Here is a 26883-nt window from a genome sequence, read left to right on the forward strand (position 1 = left end):
CCTGCGTTGCCCGCCCGCATCCAGGCTCTTCCCGCGACCTTTACCAGATCGTCGGTCCACCTAGTAGGAGGCCTGCCCACGCTATGTCTTCCAGCCCGTTGTCGCCATCAGTCGCCACTCGAGAACTTTTTTGCCCCANCTGCCCCAACGCCATCGTCTCTATGAGCTATGTGCCCCGCCCACTGCCACTTGATTTTAGCAATTCTGCGAGCTATATCGGTCACTGGTTCTCTGTGGCTAAAGTGAACATTCACTTAAAAAAAATTGCATTACATACAAAAAATAATGTAAGATAAATTAGGGTAAGATAAAAATTACGCTGGTATTACAAATTCGCGAATCCATCAATGTGGTGGTGAATGTGGGATTCCGTGTGGGTTCGGTCGAGTCGCGAGTAAATTGCGCCAGTGAAAACATTTCGATTATTTTTTATTACAGCAAGTGTCAGACAGTATTAAACCATGTCGCAGGCCTTGAAGAAAATATCAGTGCAGCTGTTACGGAATAATAACGTGGATGCAATCAACACCGGTCTCCGGGCAAGCAGGTAAACCTTGCCGGCTGTTCTTGGTTATTTACGTAATGTGGGATATTATTGCATTCATCTTAATTAATGTTTTTCAACATACGATGATACTGTTCACTGTTGCAAAAGTTATTTTGCTAAATTCACTAGAGAAAATATTCCAATAGGAAACCAATAACTAAGTAATATTATTTTTTCATTAAGTATTGTAAGTTTTGGATTTATTTAAATTGAATAAAAATTAATTAGCCCTATAAAAAAAAATCGGATGCTAAAAATATAAACATCTGACATGTTCTTGTTTTCAAATAAATATGTTTAAAAAAGTGCCTACTGCACAGTTATAATAATATGGAAGTAATATCGTAATGTTTCGGATTGCCCCCCAACTTCGCCAAAAATGACTACAGCAAAATGACGTTTAGGTACAAAAGGTGGTCCCCTTTGGACCCCCCTAACCAATCTATCTATATAAATAAAAATGAATTGCTGTTTATTAGTCTGATTAAAACTCGAGAACGGCTGGGCCGATTGAGCTGATTTTGGTTTTAAAATGTTTGTCGTAGTCCAGGGTAGGTCTAAACGGTGAGCAAATAAGGAAAAATTGCGATGGCTTATTTATTGCCTTTAAGGCGGAACAGAGTTCGCCGGGTCAGCTAGTGGTATAATAAAAATAGTCAATTTTAGACAATTTTTTTAAAGTCCTTGCGCACCTTTTCCTACACTCAAACCAAAGGGCCTACTTAATTATAATAATAAAAAAAAGATAATTAAACAAGTAAATGATTTTATTGATACTTTTCTAATTTAAGTCATAAAAACTAAGCCAACCTGATATAAATATTTATTTATTTTATCATTTTATAGTATTTTTAAATAACACATTAAACAACAAAATAAATTAAAATATTTATTTAAAAACATCTATTAAAATGATCTAAAAAATGTATCCTACAATTATTTATAATTTGTATCCTACAAGTAGTTACAAAAATAAAACTAATAATTAAACCTGGAAGTAATGGCTAGGTCAGTAATTGACTCTTTGTTCTTCAGTCATGAGATACAGAAATTACAGCAGTTACTTCAAAATTACAGCAGATTTATATCGACTAAGTAGTAACTAATATATTTTAAATATTATTTATTTTAGCACATGGTGGAGCAATGTCCAGATGGGCCCACCCGATGTGATCCTGGGCATCACCGAGGCGTACAAAAGGGACACCGACCCCAACAAAGTGAATCTCGGTGTGGGAGCCTACAGAGACGACGAGGGCAAACCTTTCATCCTCCCCTCAGTCAGAAAGGTAAGTCTAATTAAAAGTCATCATTTGAATCTATTCATTATCAATTAATGTAAATTCCAATAAGAAAAAGTTTGATCTGACGTCACAAATACACATCTGACATTTCTGTCCATGAACTGCTTCCAAAAAGTCCTGTTTGTTGTGATATTCTGTCGCCCGTATTCTATGAGACTATGAGGTCTCACATTGCGCGTGGATGCACAGGGTAAAACATGAACCAATCACAGAGGTCTATTCAATACTGTGCGTTTGATTTGCTGCATCACTTAAGCAAGCATCGTTTGTGAATACAGGTGTATGTTTTTGTGCTCTGTTAACTATTGGCGGTAAAACTTGGTTGTCGTGATCTTGGGTATTTCTTTCATATCAGTGACAAATTCTACTCTATTCTATATAGACTATTAAAATTGGTCTTATTTTTGTTATGGCCAGGCTGAAGAGATCATCCACAGTAAGAAGCTGAACCACGAGTATGCCCCTATCGGCGGTGAAGCCACATACACCGACGCTGTTGCCAAGCTGGCCTTTGGTGAAGACAGCCCGGTCATCAAGAACAAATCGAATTGCACTGTACAGGTAATACAACATTCTTCAGTCACTCAACATTGTTTCGTTGATTAACAGTATGCAATATTGAAATAATTCATGAAGCATGAAATAAGCATATCCAGCCCATTTTTTCATTGCTTTTGAGCTTAAGATGAGGTATTAAGGTTGAAAATATAGGAAGTTGGAATATTATTCCCACTGCCTTGCTAGTGGCCAATATACCTGAAATCATCCTGTACATTTTTAAAACTTGTGCAATAAAAATTAGTTGATGGCTGATATTGATTTTGATCACTTTTTCACAACTATAATAATAATTATAATTATTAGACTCTTCCAGGCTGAAAATCACGGTAAAACCATTGCTATAAGTTTCATCAATTACCTATTTCATCATCCGTAATTCTTCCAGACGCTCTCTGGCACCGGCGCCCTACGACTTGGCCTGGAGTTCATCACGAAGCACTACGCCAAGGCCAAGGAGGTGTGGATGCCGGCACCCACGTGGGGCAACCACCCTCAAATCTGCAACACGCTGTCGCTCAAACACAACAAGTACCGCTACTTCGACTCCAAGACCAACGGCTTCGACCTGCAAGGAGCTTTAGAAGATATTCGCGTAAGTAGACTTAATTAAAACCCTAGGTTCCAAGCCTATNTTAAGCATAACTATTATTATCCACTCTACATTTTTCATTGCTTTTGAATTTAAGATGAGGTACTAAGGTTGAAAATATAGGTTACCTAGTTGGAATATTATTCCCACTGCCTTGCTAGTGGCCAATACGCCTTAAATCATCCTGTACGTTTTTAAAACTTGTGCAATAAATAATAATCGTTGACGGCTGATATTGATTTTGATAACTTTTTCACAACTATAATTATTATCTTCTTAAGACTCTTCCAGGCTGAAAATCACGGTAACACCATTGCTACAAGTTTCATCAATTACCTATTTCATCATCCGTAATTCTTCCAGACGCTCTCTGGCACCGGCGCCTTACGACTTGGCCTGGAGTTCATCACGAAGCACTACGCCAAGGCCAAGGAGGTTTGGATGCCGGCACCCACGTGGGGCAACCACCCTCAAATCTGCAACACGCTGTCGCTCAAACACAACAAGTACCGCTACTTCGACTCCAAGACCAACGGCTTCGACCTGCAAGGAGCTTTGGAAGATATTCGCGTGAGTAGAGAATTTTATATAGACCAGTGGTCGGCAACCCTTTGGTAGGTAAGGGCCACATGGGACAACCACCCTCAAATCTGCAACACGCTGTCGCTCAAACACAACCAGTACCGCTACTTCGACTCCAAGACCAACGGCTTCGACCTGCAAGGAGCTTTGGAAGATATTCGCGTGAGTAGAGAATTTGATATAGACCAGTGGTCGGCAACCCTTTGGTAGGTAAGGGCCACATGGGACAACCACCCTCAAATCTGCAACACGCTGTCGCTCAAACAAGGAGCAAGGAGTAAGTGCAAGGAGTTTTGGAAAATATTCGCGTAAGTAGTGTACCTAATAAATAGTGACTTAATTAAAACCCTAGGCTCCGAGCCTATACACTCGAAGTTTTTTAAGCGCACCGTCGAAGAGCGTTACTCAAACACGCGTCGTCAGCGCGTTGAAAACGTGTGCATAGGCCCTTACAGTGCAGAGCATGTTTAAAAAATAATTGATTTTTGACGATATTAAAAATGAAAAAGGTTTATTTTTGTGGCAACATTTATGTGGCCAGTGCCCTATAAATAAAGTCTTAAACCAGTGGTCACCAACATTTTAGTAAACGTCGGTCACATATTGGTATAGTGGAGTGGAGGCAAGGGCAACAAAAACCAGATGGATTTTCATGTAAACAGCGTCGGGCCTGATCTAATTCAGTTATCATAAAAAAGGCAAAGTTGTTACATCAGAGTTTTTGGCATGAGAAGTTTTTATTTTTTCGCGTCAAACTCCCGAATGACGCATTAGCATTATATCTTAAGATTAGCTGTGGTATGGACTTTATTACCTATATCATTCCAAAGTTTCTTCCTTCCTAATTTCATCCTAATTATATTTTTGATATTTATCATTGCATCAAATTGTGTCACGGTGGTTCCAAATGCCAATAATTACGTGTATTATATCATTGATAACGAATATTGAGTGTGTAAAATTGATAGAAGCTTGATAGGAATCCACAAACACCGGTTATTGCTAGTCTTTGGCATTTGAACGATAAGATGTGTCCCCACGCGAACGCTGCGTGCGCGCTACAACAAACAAAATGCTATGACGTCAAGAATTATTGTCAACGGTTGATGCAAAAGCAATCGACCGTTACGCGACCTAATTAAAGACCTCAATAATTATATCGGGATTAATAATTTTTATTTGTTTATTTTTTAACCTTTCTGCTTGATCTAACTAAGTAAACACAGTTTGTCTGTTTTGTGTCACAAACCTGAACAAATACCTGCCATAGAAGATGATCGTCATGTAATTAATTTCTTATCTATAAATGCTGCCAAAAATTATGTTGAGAGTGCGATTGTAATATTTGCTAGTTTTCTTATTAGATAATTAAGCCACGAATATGATCTATCGTTCTCGTCGGTTGAGTTTGTTCAAGTGCATGATACACACACATGCATCATGTCGCAAGGTGCGATTCAAGGCTATACAACATTTAGGTGCCTATGGTTTAGGTCAATGATCATAATCAAATTGGAAGAAATTTTTTGATAGATGCCTATAGGCTTTAACTGGTTTACACATTATCTATCGTCGCCATAATAAGCTCTGTTTAATTTGGGGCTCGTTATTTGAGGTAGTTGGATCAATTTGCTTTATTTATTGCAGAAAATCCCGGAAGGATCGATTATCTTGCTCCACGCTTGCGCACACAACCCCACCGGAGTGGACCCAAAGAAGGAGGACTGGCATCAACTGTCAGCGGTAACTAGATTGTTATTTACTTCAGAATTAAATTTGGGACTGTGTCATATTTATTAGACTAGTTCCTAGGTTCTCCGAAAAATAGATGGCTATAGATTACGATTTTGATGAAGATTTTGTTTCTAGCAAAATAATGCCCCATTGTATCGCGTTAAAGAATATCAAATAATGCGCTCTTAAGGCTCTTTACTAAAGCATGATAATAATATTCCTTTAACCCTTGAGAATTTCTCTTGAGAAACTAATTGGCGCTACTGTCCTAAACTGCTAAGCCACTATAGCGAGTGACGGACCTTACGTTAGTGGCGCTAACTGGTGAGCGGAAATACGGTTAGTACACGAGATTCCCACCGCTGCAACTCCTGTGTAGCGAGGATATACAGCTTGACCGCCAGTAAAAAACCCAACCAGTGAAGGTCAAGTTTTCCCGGGGGAAAGTTAAACTGTCATTGGACCCGCAACAAAATTAATCAGAAGATCATAGGAGGAGTTCGAAGTTAATATGGTATACTACTACATTACATTTAAGTAACTAATTCAGTCTTGTATTCGTCCAGGCCATCAAAGAGAGGAAGCTGTTCCCATTCTTCGACATGGCGTACCAGGGCTTTGCCACCGGTGACGTCGACAACGACGCCTACGCCCTACGTTACTTCGTGCAGGAGGGCCACCAAGTTATGCTTGCACAGAGCTTCGCCAAGAATATGGGTGAGTTACATTATATTAGGATTTTATTTTTAACGTAATGGGGATTAATGAACTTTTTAGTTCATTATTCCCCATTATAAGTTTTATAAGCTCCAATTGGCGTTAACGGGGATTAGTGAACAAAAAGTTCACTATTCCCCGTTGACGGGGATTGTCAACGGGGAATAGTGGAATAAGCTGAAGCACGGTAACCGAACGGTGAAGGGTTCGGACTGGCCGACTCGTGATCCAGGGAACTTTCGGTCCCCGCCGCCGCTCGACTATTGTGGTGAGCTCACTCGTGACACAAGCATAATAATTTATTTTTATTTTATTTGATTTATATGGTTCACCAACAGTTAATTACACCAATACAATTGTATAAATCTTAAGAAGAATAGGTACATGTTCAATGTATTAACTTATTACAGGCAAATAATATTTAGCTTAGTACGAAGGGCTAACGAGACTATTAGTAATTTGTGCAATAACAAGTTACTGATAATCTTTAAAAAAAAATATTTAAACCTGTACATAAACTTACGACGATTCCCAGTTGCCCCCTCATCGCCTTCTCAAGAGGCTACTGGGAATTTGTAAAAAAATGTCTCAGTTGCCCCCTACCTCTCCCTTTGAAGGTAGCAACAAGGAATTTTTATCTGTGTTGACGACTGTTTATTGCTCTAAGATAGAAAAGTTATTATTAGTACATTTTTATCTTGAAAATGCATTAATAAACACAGTATGACTGAAGTTAACAAAACAAGATACATAATATAAATTATCTGCAGCAAATATTGCACTGTCAATGAATTATGAAAACTAATGACATTAAAAGGACAAGGCTGACAACTGGGTCATGCAATTTAGTTAAATCTTGCTTTTTATTCTTAGGTATGGTTGCGCTTTTGAGTATAGCAAATATTAATAAAAGTATGATTCAACCTTTGTGCAGTTGTTTGATAGTTGACTTATTTTTATCTTATCTGTCCCGTGTTTATTTATTATCTTTGCATTGGTTCGATCAATTTCATTGAAAGGTTACAAAGGTCGATGGAGGAGGGGCTCTCCCCTACTTTTTATGTGCAAAATTATAAAATATTTACGCCGGACGGAGATAAGTTTTGTATTTGAAATACCTATTAATATATTAATCATCTATATATATAAAAGAAAGTCGTGTTAGTTACTTCGCTTATAACTCAAGAGCGGCTGAACCGATTTAGCTGAAAATTGTCAGGGAGGTAGTTTAGAGCCAGGAGAAGGACATAGGATACTTTTTATCCCGTTCGAAATTAAAAAAAAGTCTGCTTATTTATTGCCATTAAGGCGGAACAAAGTTCGCCGGGTCAGCTCATTTCTACTAAATTAGCATCTTATCAACAACAGCATAATATTATCGTGTCGCTATGAGAAGTTTTCTTTAAATATACCCTGTTATCTTATCAATTATTAAAAAAATGCAAGAAATACACAAAAACAAAATCAGCGGAAACTTACTCCATTTCATGACAAAGAAGGTCAAATGACTTGACCTAAACCTTATCTTGTGTTTTTTCGTTTTACGTCATCATAAATAAAGTACCTACCTAAATATTTTGTTGAAGAGAAAATATATTTTTCAATAATATTAAACGGTTAGTAAACACTACGTTACGATAAATTAATTTTGCACCTGAATAAAAGAGCGGCCTTGAAGAGCTGGATGCCGACATTTTCCATATGGTTTCTATGTAATGAATTTAGTAGTCAGTTGATGTTAGTAAGAAAACCATGAAATTAATTAGCTACGAATCGAAATTAATTTCATGGTTTTCTTAATATCCGATTCTTAACCCATTGCTGAAAAGAGAAAAATATTTTACCCAATATACAGGGTGTTAGGTAAATGGGTATATGAGCCGACACTAACCTATGTTAACATGGTCATATAAATGGTATGGTGAAGACAGAAAATTGATATCTTCATTTTAATTATTTTAATTTTCATACAAATCGGATTTTATAAAATTTATTTTGTATGATAATTAAAAAAAATAAAATGATGATGTCAAATTTCTGACTTCACCATACCATTTATATGCCCATGTTAACATGGGCTAGTGTCGGCTCATATACCCATTTACCTAACACCCTGTATATTACCCAATGTTATTTCACTTAACTTCAAAATATGGTTGAATCAATGAGGGTTTTCGCGATTGAAAAATCCGCCAGATGGCAATACGCAGACGCGAGGTCCAAAATATGCTGCATGATTGGTTATTTTTGACATGACATTGACAGACATGTCAAAATCCACCAATCACGCAGCATTTGGACCTCGCATCTACGTATTGCCATCTGGCGGATTTTTCAATCGCGAAAACCCTCATTCTGCTACCACTAGGGTTTCTGATTTCTCGACTTATTTTTTTTCTCGAGTTTCGGGAATTCTCGAGGCCAAAGTCTCGAGTTTTCTCGGGTCTCGAGTCTTTTAATTAAAACTGTTGAAATTGGTTGAAATTTAATAAAAACACGGGTTTTTATTTATGTTATAATGTGTCTGGGTTATAATCAATAATACTGTAAAGTTTCAACAAAATCCGTTCAGTAGTTTTTGCGTGAAAGAGTAACAAACATCCAGACATCCACAAAAACTTTCGCATTTATAATATTAGTAGAATAATTATAACTTAGTAATTAACTAAAGGAACAAAAGTCATAAAGTCGCGTGTACTTTAAGGATTAATAACCATAAATATCTGGAGCTCCAATTGAATCACTTGTTGTCCAAAGAACACAAGTCCAAATTAATTGAAAAATTACGATAATAAACCTACATTTATAAACAAAAAAAAAACTTTTAAATAAATTTTTAAACTTAAAGATAACGACTTGAATAAACGTATTTACGAGTACCTAAACTAACAGACAGTTAACAAAAAAGTTTCAGTCTTTAAATCAGTCAGTTATACAAACATAATAAAATCGCATCGTAGGTGAACATTATTAGTTTCGGTTAAGATCATTACTTGCAAATCAAATTAGTTAAAAAAAGGAAAGACTAGGCCAGTCTAAACGCAACGTTAACCTATTAAAAGATTAAAAGAATAAGTGTTAAACGTAAAAACATTAGCGCTAATAACAATATACAACTTGAAACACATGATAATTTATTGATACAATGCCCCCACGGCGTCGCCAACACCTTCAATAACTACTTCGCCTCAGTAGGCCAGCAACCACCGTCTCAAAGCACAAACTGCCCCCCAGCCCCTCGCGGTCACCCTGTCGTATCACCTACCACCAATTCCATGTTCCTACAACCTGTAACTGAAAAAGAAATCTTTAACATAATCCGAAAAATCCCTAACAAACGAAGCTGTGGAGTTGATAACATCCCCCCTACATTGCTGAAAGCATGTGCCCACGAACTGACCCCCCCGCTCACCATGCTCATTAATCAGTCATTTTCAGAGGGAATTTTCCCCACTAGGCTTAAAACGGCTATAGTTAAACCTATTCTTAAAAAAGGCGGTAAACCTAAAGACCCTGGCCAGTATAGACCGATCGCAATCCNTAAATAAATAATTAAAAACTTACTTTTGTCTAAGAAAATAGGCTTTCAAGAATATTAAAGCTTCAAAATCGAAACTCGAGAATTCTCGAGCTCCGGTAATTTTTTTCTCGTCTCGAATGAAGCCAAATTTCTCGAGTTTTCTCGAGTTCGAGAAAGCTCGAGCAGAAACCCTAGCTACCACCATCTTGTATTGACGTATATTCTCCCACAGGATTATACGGCGAGCGCGCGGGTGCCCTGACCTTCCTCTGCGGTGACGCCGAGTCGGCCGCCAAGGTCATGTCGCAGGTCAAGATCATGGTGCGCACCATGTACTCCAACCCGCCGTTGTACGGATCCCGCATCGTGCAGGAGATCCTCGGCAACCCGGAGCTGAAGAAACAATGGTGAGTGGGGAATGCAGAGTGCAAACGATTTTGAACTTTAAGATAAAGAAATTATAAACGATTTTGACTCTTATGACAGTCACTGGCTCTTGTTTAAAATCATTGTTTATTATGACAGTAAGGCTGTTGCACCACCTTACTTTGACGATAACTATAACGATAACCGGCGTGTTTTGTATGGAGTTTGACAGATTTTTAACGTTCGTCAAAGTAAGATGGTGCAACCCAGCCTTAGACCGAGTTGCACCACCTTATTTTAACCGCAACATTAATCGGTGCTTTTTGTATGGAGTTTGACAGATTTTGGACGTTTGACAAATTTAAAGTAAGATGGTGCAACTCATCCTAATTATGGCAATAATTTTAACTGCCATGTTAACTTAAAGGTATTCGTCAATATTTCTTCTAGCTTTATCATTCATAGTTTTAACGTATGTAGGTAAGCTGATTATTTTTAGTGTATACCTGTACGTATTAGAATGATAGTAGAATATCGATAGCACTAATAACACCTTAATTATGTATACCTTTTGATAAGTTTTAGCTCGCTCTCTATGTATAATTTCGGTAATCTAAAAATCAATAACGGGGACTGAAACGTCTCTTATCACTCATGAAGCTTTCATTGTATTTGATAGATTATGTACTTTTTTTATCAATTTGTTAAGTGAAAGCCAGTTGGTTACAAACTGATTGTACTATGACGCCAATTCATCAAGCCAATACCTATTGAAACATCTTGTTGCTAATGTCAACGTCATTATTATCAGCCGGAGGACGTGCATTGTTGAACATAGGTCTCCCTAATGCTGGATTTCTATAGTCCGGTCGCGGAGCACGTAGAATTTCGTCCAATGACCCCAAGCTACCCTACGAAATTCTACGTGCCCGGCGACCGGCTTTATATTCAATCCTAATCTAAATTCGTCCGTGTCAAATTTCATTATTTTTTTGGTCAAAATATCTGCGTTTTTCGATGTTTTTACATTTTCATATAGTTTATAAGACTATTTAAACAACATTAAAGTGTAAAAACATCGAAAATTGTGAATATTTAATCTAAAACTGAATTAAATTTGACAGTTAAAATCCGGATTGGGTCAAGGATTGATTATGGGAAACGGGCGTAAGTTAGTCTGCATTCGCAAATAACGTAGAAACCAATTAGATAGCTTATTACTATTTGAATGACTTACCACAACTCCACCATTACAGGCTCGCGGACGTCAAGCAAATGGCGGACCGTATCATCTCGATGCGCAACCAGCTGCGCGCCGGCATCGAAGGCGCCGGCAACAAGCAGCCGTGGAGCCACATCACCGACCAGATCGGCATGTTCTGCTTCACCGGACTCAAGCCTGAACAGGTTCGTTCATTCATTTCAGCCAAATAACTTCCACTGCTGGATAAAAGCGTTCCCTAAAGATTTGGACAAAGGATGGATTTCCACAACGACCGGTCCTGCGCTGGCTGCATCCAGGTGCTTCCTGCGACTTCACTTATACTAACCAGTGGTTGCCACTCGAGAACTTACTCAGAGTCGAGTTGAGCAGGCTTGGATCTGCTCTTGTGGACACGATGGGCATGCATGCAGACATGCTAAAGTTATATGACACTTTTGCGGTGAATGTGCTACTGACTGGATATTCCCACAACGTTTTTAGAGCTGAATCCGCGTCTGCCAACTATAAGCGATTCGATTCGATATCGTGGCATTATAGTAGGAGGCTCGAGCTATCTTTGTGCTATGGAGATCATCTCCGAATTTTGCAATGCCGGATTAGAATTGTTTCGAAAGCTAATCGTAGAATAGATTCAATTTCAAAATTTTTATTATTTGTGCAATATGTATATAGATTATTTGAAACGGGTCATGCGTATGACAACATTTCTTTTTTCATGACCTATTTAATATTTGGTGCTTTACTAACTGGACCACGTTTCCAGGTGGAGAGGCTGACCAAAGACTTCCACATCTACCTGACCAAGGACGGGCGCATCTCCGTAGCCGGCATCTCGTCAAAGAACGTCAACTACGTCGCCGAGGCCATGCACAAGGTCACGTCCTAAGCACCGCTAGTGTAAGCCACGCTATTCCACGAGATTACGTACCTACAGAGCACAGTATTTATTGTAATGTTCGAACATTTCTGAACAAATGTACAAATACATTTGGAGTATTTATAAAAATCGTTTTATGACAATTTTATCTTGAGCTAAAATGTGATTTTACTTTCGTAATACAATCATGTCATTTATTAGCGTTAAATATATACAGTTGATTTTTGAAATGCCATTTTTATTTTAATGCCACGACAAATTAATCTACGAATCCTTGTAATTTAATTTAGAAGTTATTAAAGAGAAAGAGAGTTATGATTNCCTCAATGTATGAGCTATTCAACACAAAAATAATGATTTCAATCAAACTAGTAATTCTTAAGATTAGCGCGTTCAAACAAACAAACAAAAAACTCTTCAGCGTTTTAATCTGAACTTGTTGTTGTTGATTTTTGGCGTCGAACCTTAGACCAGGCATACGGCTAGGCAACGTAGTCATGCAGGAGGATACAAGGAAGAGGGGCAGCCACAGTATGTAACACAGAGTCGTTCAGGTGAGTGCCAGGAAGAGGTGCAGCAACCGCAGTTAAGGAACGGCTGGGACGAACAAGGATAGGAGCATCAAGCTCGTAAGCCTTGATAGGGTTACACTAGTTGAGGTGGCCCTTTCCAAGACTTGGAAGCCTGTGGGTAACAAACCATTGGACGTGAAGAGGGTCATTAATTATACGTATATTTTCTACTTTGCCGAACTTTAGCGCGAGAACGGTTTGTCCAAAACATATGAATTTGGTCTTATTCAATGCAGGATTAAGTGCCCTTCAACCGTCATAAAGACCACTTTTTGATAGGGATAAGTCCTTTACGCGGTATAACCTGAAAACCGAAAAAATGCCCCTTTCGGGGGCCCCCACCACTTAAGCACAACTCCGTCGAAGTCGAAAACTTAGGAGAATTTTAATGGGCAACCAATGAAGCCATTAAAACAAAATCTTTTGTAGGAATTATTTCCGATTTAAAAGCTAATTCTACTGGACTAACAGTCCGGTCGCCGAGTAGAATTTCGTCCAATGACCCCAAGCTACCCATCCTTATCGCTCGCGCGTAATTATATTGCTGTCGCGACTGTGTGACGGGCGGCCGCAGTGAGTGTGCGAGCGCGACAGCGACATAATTACGCGCTTTATATTTAATCCTAATCCAAATTCGTCCGTGTCAAATTTCATTATTTTTTTGGTCAAAATATCTGCGTTTTTCGATGTTTTTACATTTTCATATTGTTTATAAGGTTATTTAAACAACATTAAAGTGTAAAAACATCGAAAATTGTGAATATTTAATCTAAAACTAAATTTAATTTGACAGTAAAAAATCCGGATTTGGACAAGGATTGATTATGGGAAACGGGTGTAAGTTAGTCTGCATTCGCAAATAATTAGATAGCTTATTACTATTTGAATGAACCTGTACCATAATTCCACCATTACAGGCTCGCCGACGTGAAGCAAATGGCGGACCGTATCATCTCGATGCGCAACCAGCTGCGCGCCGGCATCGAAGGCGCCGGCAACAAGCAGCCGTGGAGCCACATCACCGACCAGATCGGCATGTTCTGCTTCACCGGACTCAAGCCTGAACAGGTAGTCATAGAGAGAGTGTTGAGTTTGAAATTCAGTGTCGCATTAGAAACGTTTTACAGAGCGAAGTAAGTCCTTAAAAAATGCTAGAGCGAAGAGGCCTTTCGAAGTACAAAATGTCATGTTTTGCCACTTGGGCAGAGGGGTAGCCCTACTAGTAGATGTACCTACTATTTGTGGGCACAATTGACATGCCCAGGAGGGCTGGATCTCTTGCCTAAATACATTATTGTTTATTGTGATTCGTGGGATTATAGGAGGAGGGAGGAGATATCTTTGTGATGTGACATATCCAAGTGGAAAAATGTACTTTTGTTTCGAATTCGATTGAAAGCAAAGTGACACCACGGTAATAATATAGATGACCCACGCTGAACTGTCCCACCAAACTCAATGACAGGGGGGCGCTACCATCGTTCAACTATATGCTTTCCAACATAGCAAAAATCGGAACCAGCGATCCGGTATTGACGGTGGCGCCCCACTGTTAATGTCATGCATAGGACAGTTCAGTATTTTGGAAGTATATCAGCGGGGATGACGAATTCTACTTATTTTGGGCTAACCGTCGAATAGATTCAATTTCACTTCTGTGGTGTACATAACATCGATACATCTATAGATATGGATCTATCTATTCAAATAATTTATTGGCATAGCTTAACCCGTAAAGATTAATAAGTTAATAACCCTTCTTCTGGCGCAGTCGGGAAAAAAACCCAAATTCATTCGTGATTCCAGAATAAAATTAAATGTTTAGTGCTTTACACTGGGGCTACTGTTTCAGGTGGAGAGGCTGACCAAAGACTTCCACATCTACCTGACGAAAGACGGCCGCATCTCCGTGGCCGGTATATCCTCAAAGAACGTCAACTACGTCGCCGAGGCCATGCACAAGGTCACGTCCTAAGCACCGCTAGTGTAAGCCACGCTATTCCACGAGATTACGTACCTACAGAGCACAGTATTTAATGTAATGTTCGAACATTTCTGAACAAATGTACAAATACATTTGGAGTATTTATAAAAATCGTTTTATGACAATTTTATCTTGAGCTAAAATGTGATTTTACTTTCGTAATACAATCATGTCATTTATTAGCGTTAAATATATACAGTTGATTTTTGAAATGCCATTTTTATTTTAATGCCACGACAAATTAATCTACGAATCCTTGTAATTTAATTTAGAAGTTATTAAAGAGAAAGAGTTATGATTAAACTTTTTATTGTTAAAATAAGTAGATAAAATAAACTTGATGCCAAAAACACAGAAATTGTATTAACATGTTTGCAGTGATTCTACGACTGAACTATTTCTACGCAAAATATTTACAGCTGACAAACAAATTAACTTCTTATTCTACTTAAAAACTGATGCAGGTCAATCGTTAACATTGCCTTAAAAATTTAAACAATAATTTTATACATTATACAAGAGTACATAAAAATCCTTTTAGGATATATTGCTTACAATTAATGGGAACACATTTCATCCACAATCCGATTGCATCGTGGTAACAATCTTTAACATATTCACCTGCATCAACATCAAAAATCGATGTAAACCTATAAACGTTTCACTATGCTAATAACTCAGTTTATTGTAGGATACACATCCAAAAATGCGCGTTTCATACAATTTAATTTTATTATGTTACAAAATATACTAATACATTCTATAGGTCGACAGGTGTCAATGATATTTCAATAAAAATAGTAATAATTATATGTACAAATTCTCATAGAACAAACTACATGGCACTATTTCTTTAGAATGCAATACCATTCCCTTTAAAGCAAGAAATATGTACCATTTTACACACACTCTTTAGTCCCCAACAAACCAGACGCGTTCAAACCGTTCTGTACCTTTACTTTGAAGATAATTCTTGGAGGGATCTTGAATGACAATGCGACTAAATTTTCAGTCTAATACTAATTACGGATTTATTAATGAGATTTTAGATACATAATGTTAATAGCTGGCCATATAGTTATTTTGAGGGTTACACCTATTTGGAAATACTACACTGATTCTCAAAACTCGCAAGTAGAATGCTGCTTAGATTTTGTATGGACATAGATTCTGATTGATAAGTCAATAAAATGTATATTGTGTCGACGCGGGCAAAGGGTTATTTAATATTGTGCAGTATTTACCATCTTTTTTGCGGTTTGTCAAAATACGAATAGTAGGGGTATTAGGTAATGTAATATCAAATTGGATTCTCATTAGCATGCCCCTAAATGGACACGTTTAAAACATGTATTGCACAAAGAGTTGAAAGACACCACCCAAACAGTAACAGGCACCACTTATTACGATTTCCGAAGAAGGATCTTAAAATATTCACAACCGTTTTGGTCAAGATTTCGGTGCTCTTTCACGTTTGAGTGGTGTAGTTTGAGACCAAAGTGTAAGGAATCGACAGCACATCAGACAATGAATGTTTGTTGTAAAGTAGCTTTTATTACAATGACATAAGTTCTTTCAGAATTTAGCTTGATATGCTGTCGCCTGGATACTGTCCGGTCTTAAGTGAGCCTGCATATAGCCGTTATAAGCATAAACTACACTTAGTGATGTATGTGTCTTACAGAAGAATACAACTTATTTGGCTTTCTTTTCAGAATCGAGTCACAGCGAACTGTTATACTGAATTACGAAATTATTATCAAAGGACTGATATTTTGCACTCATCTAGTGCCTTAGAAAAAAAAATACATACTGGTCTAAACGAAAACACCAGAAAACTTATGAATTAGAATGCCATATATGCCTTGCTATAATTACTATGTGTAAATAAATAAGTTTATATATATTGTATATTTGTATAAGTAGACATAATATAAATATATAATTAGACTAATATATGCAGCTATTCTCAATCTACATAAAAATATTACATATAAATCTGCGAGCAGCCTTGTACTGACATTTTATTGCATCATTATTTACTAATAATAACACAAAGTAATAACTAAAACAAACTTATAATTACAACAACTATAGAGATAACACTAGAGCCGACTTTTCAATCGCTAGTTAACTTTTAACTGAAGAATCTTGAACCTTTGACCGGTTTGTATTTCTTATACAGTCAAAGTTATCTATGCTAGAAGCTATCTGGCGATTGAAAGTCAGCCTCAAATGTAATTTAATTGTGCGTTACAAAAACATTTTGTATATAAGTAATCGTTTTATACATATAACTAACTTATAAATGACATGTCTACGTCACACAACGTAGCGACATAATAATACATTGCCAGCCTGAGTGGGTTTGCATTTTTTATTCTAAATTATTACTTGAACTTAAATTATTCTGAAACAATATTATATGAATTGCAATTCTTGAATGAAGTCGCGCAAATTGTAGTAACATTAAACAATAGTCATGAAACAGAAAAACGAATTCGTGTACTTGCAACATTCATCTACAATGATTTTGTCAAAACTTTGAGTCAATTATAGCCTGACCAGGAACATAAAAACCCNGACTATAGTGATGTATGTGTCTTACAAAAGAATACAAGTTATTTGGCTTTCTTTTCAGAATCGAGTCACAGCGAACTGTTATACTGAACTACGAAATTATTATCAAAGGACTGATATTTTGCACTCATCTAGTGCCTTAGAAAAAAAAATACATACTGGTCTAAACGAAAACATCAGAAAACTTATGAATTAGAATGCCATATATGCCTTGCTATAATTACTATGTGTAAATAAATAAGTTTATATATATTGTATATTTGTATAAGTAGACATAATATAAATATATAATTAGACTAATATATGCAGCTATTCTCAATCTACATAAAAATATTATATATAAATCTGCGAGCAGCCTTGTACTGACATTTTATTGCATCATTATTTACTAATAATAACACAAAGTAATAACTAAAACAAACTTATAATTACAACAACTATAGAGATAACACTAGAGCCGACTTTTCAATCGCTAGTTAACTTTTAACTGAAGAATCTTGAACCTTTGACCGATTTGTGTTTCCTATACAGTCAGTTATCTTTGCTAGAAGCTATCTGGCGATTGAAAGTCAGCCTCAAATGTAATTTAATTGTGCGTTACAAAAACATTTTGTATAAGTAATCGTTTTATACATAATTATAACTAACTTATAAATGACATGTCTACGTCACACAACGTAGCGACATAATAATACATTGCCAGCCTGAGTGGGTTTGCATTTTTTATTCTAAATTATTACTTGAACTTAAATTATTCTGAAACAATATTATATGAATTGCAATTCTTGAATGAAGTCGCGCAAATTGTAGTAACTGTAGTAACATTAAACAATAGTCATCAAACAGAAAAACGAATTCGTGTACTTGCAACATTCATCTACAATGATTTTGTCAAAACTTTGAGTCAATTAATTCATTTTTATGCATAGGATGTAACTTGAACAAGACGGAACGGCGATCTTCACTTTAAGGAGAATTCTGTTCTTATTGAACATTATCTATACTAATATTATAAATGCGAAAGTATCTCTGTCTGACTTGCTTTCACGCCTAAACCATTGAACTGATTTTGATGAAATTTGGCATAGAGACAGTTTGAGTCTTTGAGAGTTTGGAAAGGACATAGGATAGTTTTTATACCGGTTTTTGAAACAGGGACGCGCGCGATAAAGTTTTTCTGTGACAGACAAAATTCCACGCGGGCGAAGCCGCGGGCGGAAAGCTAGTTCATCATAAAGGTAAGTGAGTGTCCTAAAACCACAATAGTTTCAAATTTAAATAATGGTTACGCATGAGTACTATTAAATTTAAAGCACACTCACACAAAAAATGGTCCTTCGAAGTGAAGACCGCTGCATCGTTAAGTAGAAAACATAAACTACTGAAGTATCATAACAAACTCTTAACGTGAGTAATAATGGTAGTACAGAAGGAAGGATTAATTAAACTACTACGTATTAGTATAATTCACTATTAACGTTAGGACAGGCGCACGCGCACTGGTGAATTTAATGACAAGGAATGAGTTCATTGACATTATCTAGATCTTGTGGAGGAAACTGTAATGAAGTAACTTTGTACAGCTGAAAACTTGCACGAATGTGTAGAAAATAATTTCATGTTCGTGTTTTTTTAAGGCAGGTATTTGACTGCAATCGCACCTGATGTGTTAGTGAGATGCTGTCCAGGATGTAGATGTACCATACATATCTGTCGTGTGAGTGCTTATTTTATTCACTCTCGCCTTGAAAAGGCTCGAAATATCTACATTGTGGCCGTCGCAAATGCTGTCATGTCATAACCAACAACTTGACTGCAAATAAAAGCTGACCAATGTAAGCTTAGGCCAGAGGACTGACGAACCCAGCGTTTCTTGTTTGAACTTGCATCTGAAAAATTACCAGTGCGCGGAATACTTTATTTTGAGCGATTTCACAAGACGCTGGCAGCGGTACCATATGCGACAAGTATAAATTTGGCATCGCCATGTGTGCTAAGACGGCTTCATGACAGTTCTACCGAACCCGTTACGGCGTCATGTGGAATAAGCATTTACATTTTTACAGGCAAAGACTTCTATGTACCCTTAGACACGCTGTCCTGTGCGGGATATTGTATCAATAAGTTTGTGATTACAATCATCATCTCATGTCGACTGAGACTAGCAGATGTGTCGCGAGTTCCTCAAGGTTTCAGTCACTAAACAAACGTTATCATTTACGTGTGAATTATTGAACAGCTGTCTAGTTACTAAGAAGTCTATGATTATAGGACGGAGGATGGAAATAACAAATTGGGACTGAAACAGACCATGTTGATGCACTATAGGGACAGTTTTTCACTGGTTTAGGTCGTCAATAAGTAGGCGGTGCGCCTACTGAGATAGGTTCTGCGTGGAACAAAGGTTACAATAGTTACTAACACTTATCCGAGTGACTATGAAGAGAGAAAAAGCTATCCTACTTAATTTTTCTTACAAACTTTTCATAGTATAATAACAATTAGCAGGTTAGGTCAAGATGAACAAACAAACAAACTGAAACAATTACTTATGAGTGAAGGTTATGTTGCCATTTGAAATTACAATTAACATAGAAAACAAGTAAATATTTATGTAATCTGAAAAAATGATTCTATAAATTAAGTGTCATATTGGAGATAGCTATTTAACTGTAGTATATTTTTTTGGAAAAATAATTAAATGTGCATTAACATCTTATTAAAAGTTAATTATAATTTCCAACTGGAGCATTTGAATTACATAACTGTGTAAAACAAAACATAGGTTAATTTATTGGCAAGAAATCGAAACATTATAATTAAAAATGTATAGAATGATGAATTACTAAAAATATAATGCATTGAATTAGAAATCGTAGACATAAAGTTTCAACTCTTGTTATTTTGATTTTGCTGACTGGACTGAATTGACAGAATGCAGGAAACACCACCAGCAGCAAGGTTATTAAAATTATGTAATAAATAAATATCTGAACCGAATCAGCACTAAAGTAATATCAAATTACTCCAAGCCTCTATTTACGCATTGAAAATACATCACTCAGTAGAAACACTCAAAAATTACAATCGAACAGACCAAAACAAAACCGGAGATTACCATCGTCAGTTCACTTCACATTATATGTCCCGTCTTAACCACTATTACATTTTAAAGAAACGTTAACCACTTTAAATCTAAGTATATTGCTCATTTGCTTAAAGGCATAGTTTCACTTACAGTTTGTGAGTCGGTGGAGTTGGCGGAGTCCTCGCCTAACAGGCGGCAGAGCTGGTCGTCGAGCGCGCGGCGCCGCTTGTCCTCGCAGAACACGTCGTCGCCTGCCAGCATACCCTCGTCCAGGTACGCGAAAGAATCCAGGTTGATGTCCGAAGAGCTGATCGCCGTGCTGTAGATGTCTATCCGCTTCTGCTGCGACTTCGCCTCCGCTACCTTCTCCGATAACTTCTCTTTAGCCTTCGTCAGCGCGTCGCACTCCGACCGGTCGACCTTTGCGTCCGAGTCCTTCGACTTCGCAGCCGCCTTCGCCTTGAGCGCGAACGACGAATCGTTGCTCGACGACCCGTCGTCCTGTAACTGGCTCAGCAGAGTCCGCGTCGCCAGCGTCAGACCCGACGCAGAACCGTACATCTCGTTGGACTCCCCTAAAACAGCAATGGTTCAGATTAATAACGGCCCAATTGAACGCAAAGTAATGAGGTCCGTATTGAATGCCTTACCGCTGACCGTGGCCCGCTGTATGCTGTCCTGCGACGAGTGCTTGCTCTTTGACTTGTGTCTGTCCACCATGTACTCGTTTTCACTGTCACTCGACATACCGAGATCCAAATGCAAGGAGTTCAGCTTGTCGTCGTCATCCTTCCCCTTTCGTGATACCCCATCCAGCTCCATTTCCCAATCTGTGACACTCGAGGAGTCTTTACCCTCCACATCTTTACCGAATGATTTCTCTACCTCCTTTTCTAAGGAAGGTATGCTCGAATCCTCCATGGGTTCGATTCCTCCTATACTCTCGGCGGTGGAGTCTAAGCTGTTGGGATTGCAACTTTCGTCAGTGATTTGGGTTTCGAATAGTACAGGAGTGTCTTGGGTGATCTCCGTCACTTTAGTGCTGTCCTCGGGCACGCGGGCGGCGGTGCTCACCCTGCTATCCAATATTTCGGACATGGTCGTCGGACGACCGGACTGTTCGTTATTGAGTTCAAGCACTATTACGTTCCCCGCACATTTCGCCGCATCCACTTGGTCCGACTTAGACGCTTGGAGGAGCTGATTCACGTTCTTACCCATTATTATTTTGGACATGTCGTTCCCGTTTTTCGAAAAAGTCAACGCTTTTCCAATAGGCGTTCCTTTTTGAACGACGATGACGTTGCCCTTGGTGTTCGCCTGGCGAACGATCGGATTCGTGATTTTGGGGGTTGTTACGGGAGCGAGACCCTTGACGGGGACGATGTCGGCTAAGTTAGCCGTTTTTATCGGTTCCACGCCGACGATTTTTGCATTTGAAGGAATCGAACTGACTACTGTAGGTTTTGAAACCACGGTGACCGTCGGCGTCCTAGATACTTGGGTTGCGGGCTGCGAACTGACCGGCACCAACTTCATGGCTCCCGATAGACCTTTGAAATGTAATAAGGGAAGTTGTCCTTCGGTAACCGTTTTCGTTCGAGCTTTCGCCGGCAACACGACCATTTTTTGGCCTGATTTTGGGTTCAAAACGACAGTTTTAGCTGAAACTTTCAAATCAGTGGCGGGAATACCCTTCGGGGTGAATGTTTCCGTGGTTATAGGTGATATGCTATTTGTACTAACCGGAACGTCTCTACTCGGTGTGCTCGCGCCCGACGTGATAATGATTTTAGAACTGGGCATGCCCTTCATTTCCGACGGTTTGGATACCACAATCATTTTTTCCGTTAAAACCGGGGTGCCCGAAGTTCGAGGTTTGGCTATCGAACTGATAACTTTAGTGGTGATGAGTTTCCCAGGCGTGTTTAGTGCTTTTTGAGCCGAACTCGGCGCAATAACTACTTGTCGGTTTTGGAGTACTTTGATGCCGCTATCGCTGGATTTCTGTAATATTTTAAGTTCGGACATTTGTACTTTTTTGTCGGGAGTGATTTCGCCTCTCTTCTTGATGATGAGGTGGCAGGGTTTGTTGCTTATCGAGTGTTTAGTGGAGGGGGTTCCCTGAGCCTGGAGCATGGTCGCGTCATCGGGGTGGATGTTGTCTGAGACGCCGAGCTCGTGAGGGACAGTGGCTGGTTGGGTTAGGAGCTGCATTGTAGGGGAATCTGTCACCATGCCGGGCGAGGAGAGCACTTTAGGTTTAAGTTCATCCATATAATCAGGTTTCTTGCCAAGTACCGACTGAGCATAGCTAGCCTGGAACGTGTTGGGAGGGCCAGAATACTCAAGCTGCATAGATGTAGGGTTGTATTGCTTTCCCGGAGACAAAGGCATTTCTTGTGATTTTTTCATTTGAGATTTAGACATAGCAGCTTGGGCACTTTTGGCGCTTTGTTTATGTGATCTGTGTTTGTGTGACCTCGGTTGATGGGGTTGACTGGATTTGCTAGTTGACACTTTGCTCACTTGGTTATATGAATGCTTTGACTGCCCTGATGATTTACCTGCACAAAAAATATTGACACTTAAACTTTTTTTTGCAAAGACAGTCATTTCCAATTGGTCAAAATGATTCAGATCTTATTGGTCAAAATAGTAATAAGACTTCAAATGTGAATTTTTTAGGAATAATAAAACAGTGTTAGTTGTAGTCACCACAAAGTTTTTTGTTAAAAATATCAATGTAATACAGCCAAAGATAATAATAGACATACTTGATGCTGGTTGTGAGAACTTGGAGTATATCTGTGACAAATTGAGATGTTTCTGGTTGGTGTTCACAGGAATATTTCTCATATTTTTCACCGGAGTAGAGGTATCATCTGGTAATGTACCACTTTCTGGGTTTTTTCTTTTGCGGCTCATCAGTTCCGTTTCCCATATCTGAAACAGAAGAACAATTAAAATGTAGCATTTCTATCAGAATTTTTAAATATTTCATGATTTATAATATTTAACATTATTTAGGTTGCAGAAAATAAATTTATACGGACTTTGCTGGTCTGATCTTCCATGGCAACGGGATATGTCATTTCATCAGCGGTGTCATTTGACGAAAGTGTTCCCTCGGCAGTTTCTCCTTCAGCTTCTGGCATTTCCTCTTCATTGGATATAGGTGTAACCATTTTCTCCGCCTCGAGCTTTTTAGAGAGCTCTTTATTCTCCGCAGCCGCTGCTTCGGCAGCTCTATCCGCAATCTCGGTGTACATAGTCTGAGCGATGCCTCGAGGCAGGAGCGGTACTCTCCTTCGACCTTCGCTTATCCATGCTAGCCCTGTGTTAGGACCTGATAGTCTGAAAATAAAATATTGATTTTTTTTTGACGTAAATCGTATTGTTACAATCACTATTATTAATATTATTGGTTTTTGGGCCTTTATTTGCGCCAACTCGACCAGGTTTGATCTATTGTGGCAGCCCTTGTCTTTAGAGTTCACTGCTTAGTCCCGTTGAGTCTATGAGTACAATCACTAATAAGACTTGCTAATTAGAAACCAATAGTAATAGATATTTCTCACAGAACTATAAGACTGATTATTTAACTTAATGAACACCAGAAATTATAGGTACCAAATTTAAAAAAAAATCACAATGATCATAAGACTAAAAATTGGTGAGGTCATTATAATAATATTATTATAGTATGATAAAAAATCTTCCTCAAAATTCTCAATATGCACATTATCATAGAAAAAAAGAATCTGTCACATATTAGGTTATCTGTCAAATAATAAATACTTTTAAAACATTTACATTAAAAATTATGTGGAATCATTAAAATTTTATGCACTCAACACACTGACACTACATATCATGATGTAGAACCACACATCCATGTGGCTATGATATTTGGTGCTAATTACAATGCACAACAAAAATGCAACTTAAAATGTCAAACTTCAACTCAATCTTTTAGAAATATAACAGAAATAACCTGCTCTAAAAGCTTTCACCCAAGCTAAGTACTACAATACCTTTGACTTTCAAACACTCACAGCCATCTTTGACTTAGTACAACAGTGTATAAAAATAAATCAAATGTTCACTAGAATTGGTCTATTTCAACTTACTGCTCTGCAATTGTGGCTAATAATTCGTCATTAGACACGCGGCGTGCCTCAGCACTGTGCCGATCGTTGCTTATATGCAAAACGGCGCGTAGATCTTCCAGTAACTTTTTTCTGTTGTCTTCCAATGCCCCCTGTGCTCTGAACACACTGATCATATTCGAGTAGGCTTCCAATTCTAAAAACAAAACATATAATTCTTGGTTAGTTACTAATTTATAAACCAATTTAACAGCTAAACTTATTGTAAGGAAAGGGTACAATTGAAGAAAATTATAGGAGGGAAAATGAATGCCATTTCTAAGACTAAATTTATACCAAGTCTACGGAGCGTACGGCGACATTCGTCGCGAGTCATGGTCAAGAGCATGGGCCACATTTTTATGCGTTTTTATTTAACATTGACAAAACACCATTTAATTATATTATTTTAACCATATTTTATAAAATCTGAATTGGCAAATATCCATACTGTTTACTTCAAACGACAATTCGTTCATTTTTGACACTTCAAAAAATTGAGACGGCTTTAGTTTTGTCTATGATAAAAATGATACCAGCTTTAACTTCGAAACTCCCCGTATATCGTAAATAATGGTCACCAAATGGAAGAAATTGTTAACAACATTTAAATGTAAATATGTAATGAAAATGACGACTACCATGAATACCTTTTGTATGTTTGTAGAGAAATCTTTTTACCAGATTAGTTTGAAATAAAATAATTTTTTAACGTGAATTCATGAAAAAATTCTTAAATTAATAATAATAATACTATGTATTGACACACTAAAAGTCGCTTAGTTCGGATTCATTTCTTCGGATAAAATCCGGATAGGCTATGTTGAACTTATGCCTAATTTTGATTGCAATTTTATTGTTAGTCAATGCCATATTATTTGAGTTTTATTTTGTCTAATGGATTGTATAACTTTATTTTTTACTCGATTTATAGTAAACTGACAACAGGTAGTAGCAACACCAGCACGGTACCATAGACAAAGATGCATTCAGATTGAAAACATTTACGAAGCTAGTAGAAGAAACTGTCACTGTCATAATTTTTGACATTAATAATTTATCGCAGAGATTATACAAAGCAATAGACACTAAAAATAAAAAGGCTTTGTGTAGAAACAAACACCATCCCGGTGAAGTGTAGGCGTGCGGCGTGCGTGAATGAGTATAAAATGTTTGATTACAGGATTTTTGTTTTATATTATGTTTTAAAACATAATAATTATAGTGGAGCCGGGTCTCCAGCGCGTGTTTTGCCTTGCATAATCAACAAGACATGTCAACATTCAAAATATTGTCTTAAAAAAATGTTGAATGTTGACATGTTTTTGTTGATTGTGTTGAGCAACACGCGCTAGAAAGCTTTAGTCGGCTCTAGCTGGCTTAAGTCTTCTGTAGCAGTATTAGCAGTCTCTGTTTTTATCTTACTCATCCTTTGTCTCACAGCGTCACAGCATGCATTTGTACTTTGCAGTGTTGCCAGAAGGTTACTTTTGTAACCTTTTAGGTTACTTTTGAACTGCATTGGTTACTTTTAGGTTACACTAATGAAAAGGTTACTTTTAGGTGATTTTTCAGAAATTGTAGAAATAACTTTTACAGGTTAATCAGTAAAAAATATTTATAGTAACAATTTAAAAATGATGTCATAAACATGAATTTGATTTATTATTTGTTAAAAAAATGAGATTTAGCGAATGTTTTTCGATAATGAAATGCAAATCCATGAAACGTTTTTATACGACCGCGACCGGTCACTTTTCGGTCTTCATGGAATGGTCAAATGGTCAAATTTTAAATTTCGGTAAACGATCGATGATCAATTGTATTCATTTTCCATCCATGAACAATCGCTCCCCCCCCCGTATGAAGGTTACTTTTTATTCAAAAAGGTTACATTTTTTCATATTTCTGGTAATTTCTGACAAGATCCGACTGGCAACACTGGTACTTTGCTACATACATCGCCCTGCCCCCCTAGATATGTTGCAAAATGTGACAGTTTTTATGTCGAAAGATGGTCGAACAGCCTTTTTTTGTATGAAATTACAACAAATAATTGTAACCACGGATTCAATTTTCGATTCAATCAAAGTTACTTTTACGTGCTCAGTGGCTACTTGTCTAGACCCACTGGATATATCGGGGTTTATCATATCTCTGGAGTCTGGCTTTTTTTTTGTGTGACGCTTGGAATCTGACAGACAGCTTGCAGCTGTCATCATCATAGAGAAAAGTAATACATAGGAAATAGAGAACCCTCTCTGTCAAATTTTTGAGCCTACTAATTGACAGCCTGCCTGGTGTTAAATTCGCTGTACTTAACCTACGTACGTAACGCTCACATACACACATAGTACACGCACACATACATACATAAAGTCCACGCACACATACACACAGTTCACGCACACATAGGCCCTCATAACCTTCAAAGAATTATTGTTTTTATGATGTACAATGTAGAATTTTTTCAAATCCATTATTTT

General features: G+C 37.7%; 2 protein-coding genes and 1 long non-coding RNA gene across 5 annotated transcripts; 1 reads left to right on the top strand and 2 right to left on the bottom strand.

The window, feature by feature from the left end:
* The first annotated feature begins 326 nt into the window (after positions 1-326).
* Positions 327-16261, top strand: Got2 (glutamate oxaloacetate transaminase 2). Of its 3 annotated transcripts, none has more exons than XM_028300079.1 (9): positions 327-547; positions 1680-1836; positions 2269-2412; positions 2798-3004; positions 5231-5326; positions 5884-6034; positions 9787-9961; positions 11177-11327; positions 11909-12252. In XM_028300079.1, exons 1-9 carry the CDS (start codon positions 462-464, stop codon positions 12029-12031), a joined length of 1290 nt encoding a protein of 429 aa, XP_028155880.1. In that variant the 5' UTR covers positions 327-461; the 3' UTR covers positions 12032-12252. The 3 variants fall into 3 exon arrangements, with proteins under 3 accessions (XP_028155880.1, XP_028155879.1, XP_028155881.1); XM_028300078.1 differs by lacking the exons at positions 11177-11327; positions 11909-12252 and adding exons at positions 13512-13662; positions 14447-16261 and having other exon boundaries at positions 328-547; XM_028300080.1 differs by lacking the exons at positions 2798-3004; positions 11177-11327; positions 11909-12252 and adding exons at positions 3365-3571; positions 13512-13662; positions 14447-16261 and having other exon boundaries at positions 328-547.
* Positions 15027-17098, bottom strand: LOC114349627 (uncharacterized). The gene is made up of 2 exons (XR_003655647.1): positions 16238-17098; positions 15027-16207 (listed from the first exon to the last, which is right to left on the bottom strand). It is a non-coding gene; the product is annotated as an uncharacterized LOC114349627 (long non-coding RNA).
* A 737-nt stretch (positions 17099-17835) lies between these two features.
* LOC114349625 (BRCA2-interacting transcriptional repressor EMSY) lies at positions 17836-24887 on the bottom strand. Its single transcript, XM_028300077.1, has 6 exons — positions 24695-24887; positions 24380-24554; positions 23303-23603; positions 23024-23192; positions 20897-22813; positions 17836-20821 (listed from the first exon to the last, which is right to left on the bottom strand). Exons 1-6 carry the CDS (start codon positions 24753-24755, stop codon positions 20367-20369), a joined length of 3078 nt encoding a protein of 1025 aa, XP_028155878.1. The 5' UTR covers positions 24756-24887; the 3' UTR covers positions 17836-20366.
* Between the last annotated feature and the right edge of the window lie 1996 nt (positions 24888-26883).

The sequence above is a fragment of the Ostrinia furnacalis genome, unplaced genomic scaffold, assembly GCF_004193835.3.
Source record: "Ostrinia furnacalis isolate ACB-3 unplaced genomic scaffold, ASM419383v2 OfSCF0694, whole genome shotgun sequence".
Lineage (NCBI taxonomy): Eukaryota > Metazoa > Arthropoda > Insecta > Lepidoptera > Crambidae > Ostrinia > Ostrinia furnacalis.

Coding starts and splice junctions, on each gene's coding strand:
- Got2 (XM_028300079.1), top strand. CDS start 462: ATGTCGCAGGCCTTGAAGAAAATATCAGTGCAGCTGTTACGGAATAAT. Junction 3,005..5,230: donor GAGCTTTAGAAGATATTCGC/GTAAGTAGACTT, acceptor TATTTATTGCAG/AAAATCCCGGAAGGATCGAT. Junction 6,035..9,786: donor GAGCTTCGCCAAGAATATGG/GTGAGTTACATT, acceptor ATTCTCCCACAG/GATTATACGGCGAGCGCGCG.
- LOC114349625 (XM_028300077.1), bottom strand. CDS start 24,755: ATGTGGCCCATGCTCTTGACCATGACTCGCGACGAATGTCGCCGTACG. Junction 24,555..24,694: donor CCGTACGCTCCGTAGACTTG/GTATAAATTTAG, acceptor TTTTGTTTTTAG/AATTGGAAGCCTACTCGAAT. Junction 23,193..23,302: donor TGGAAGATCAGACCAGCAAA/GTCCGTATAAAT, acceptor CTTCTGTTTCAG/ATATGGGAAACGGAACTGAT.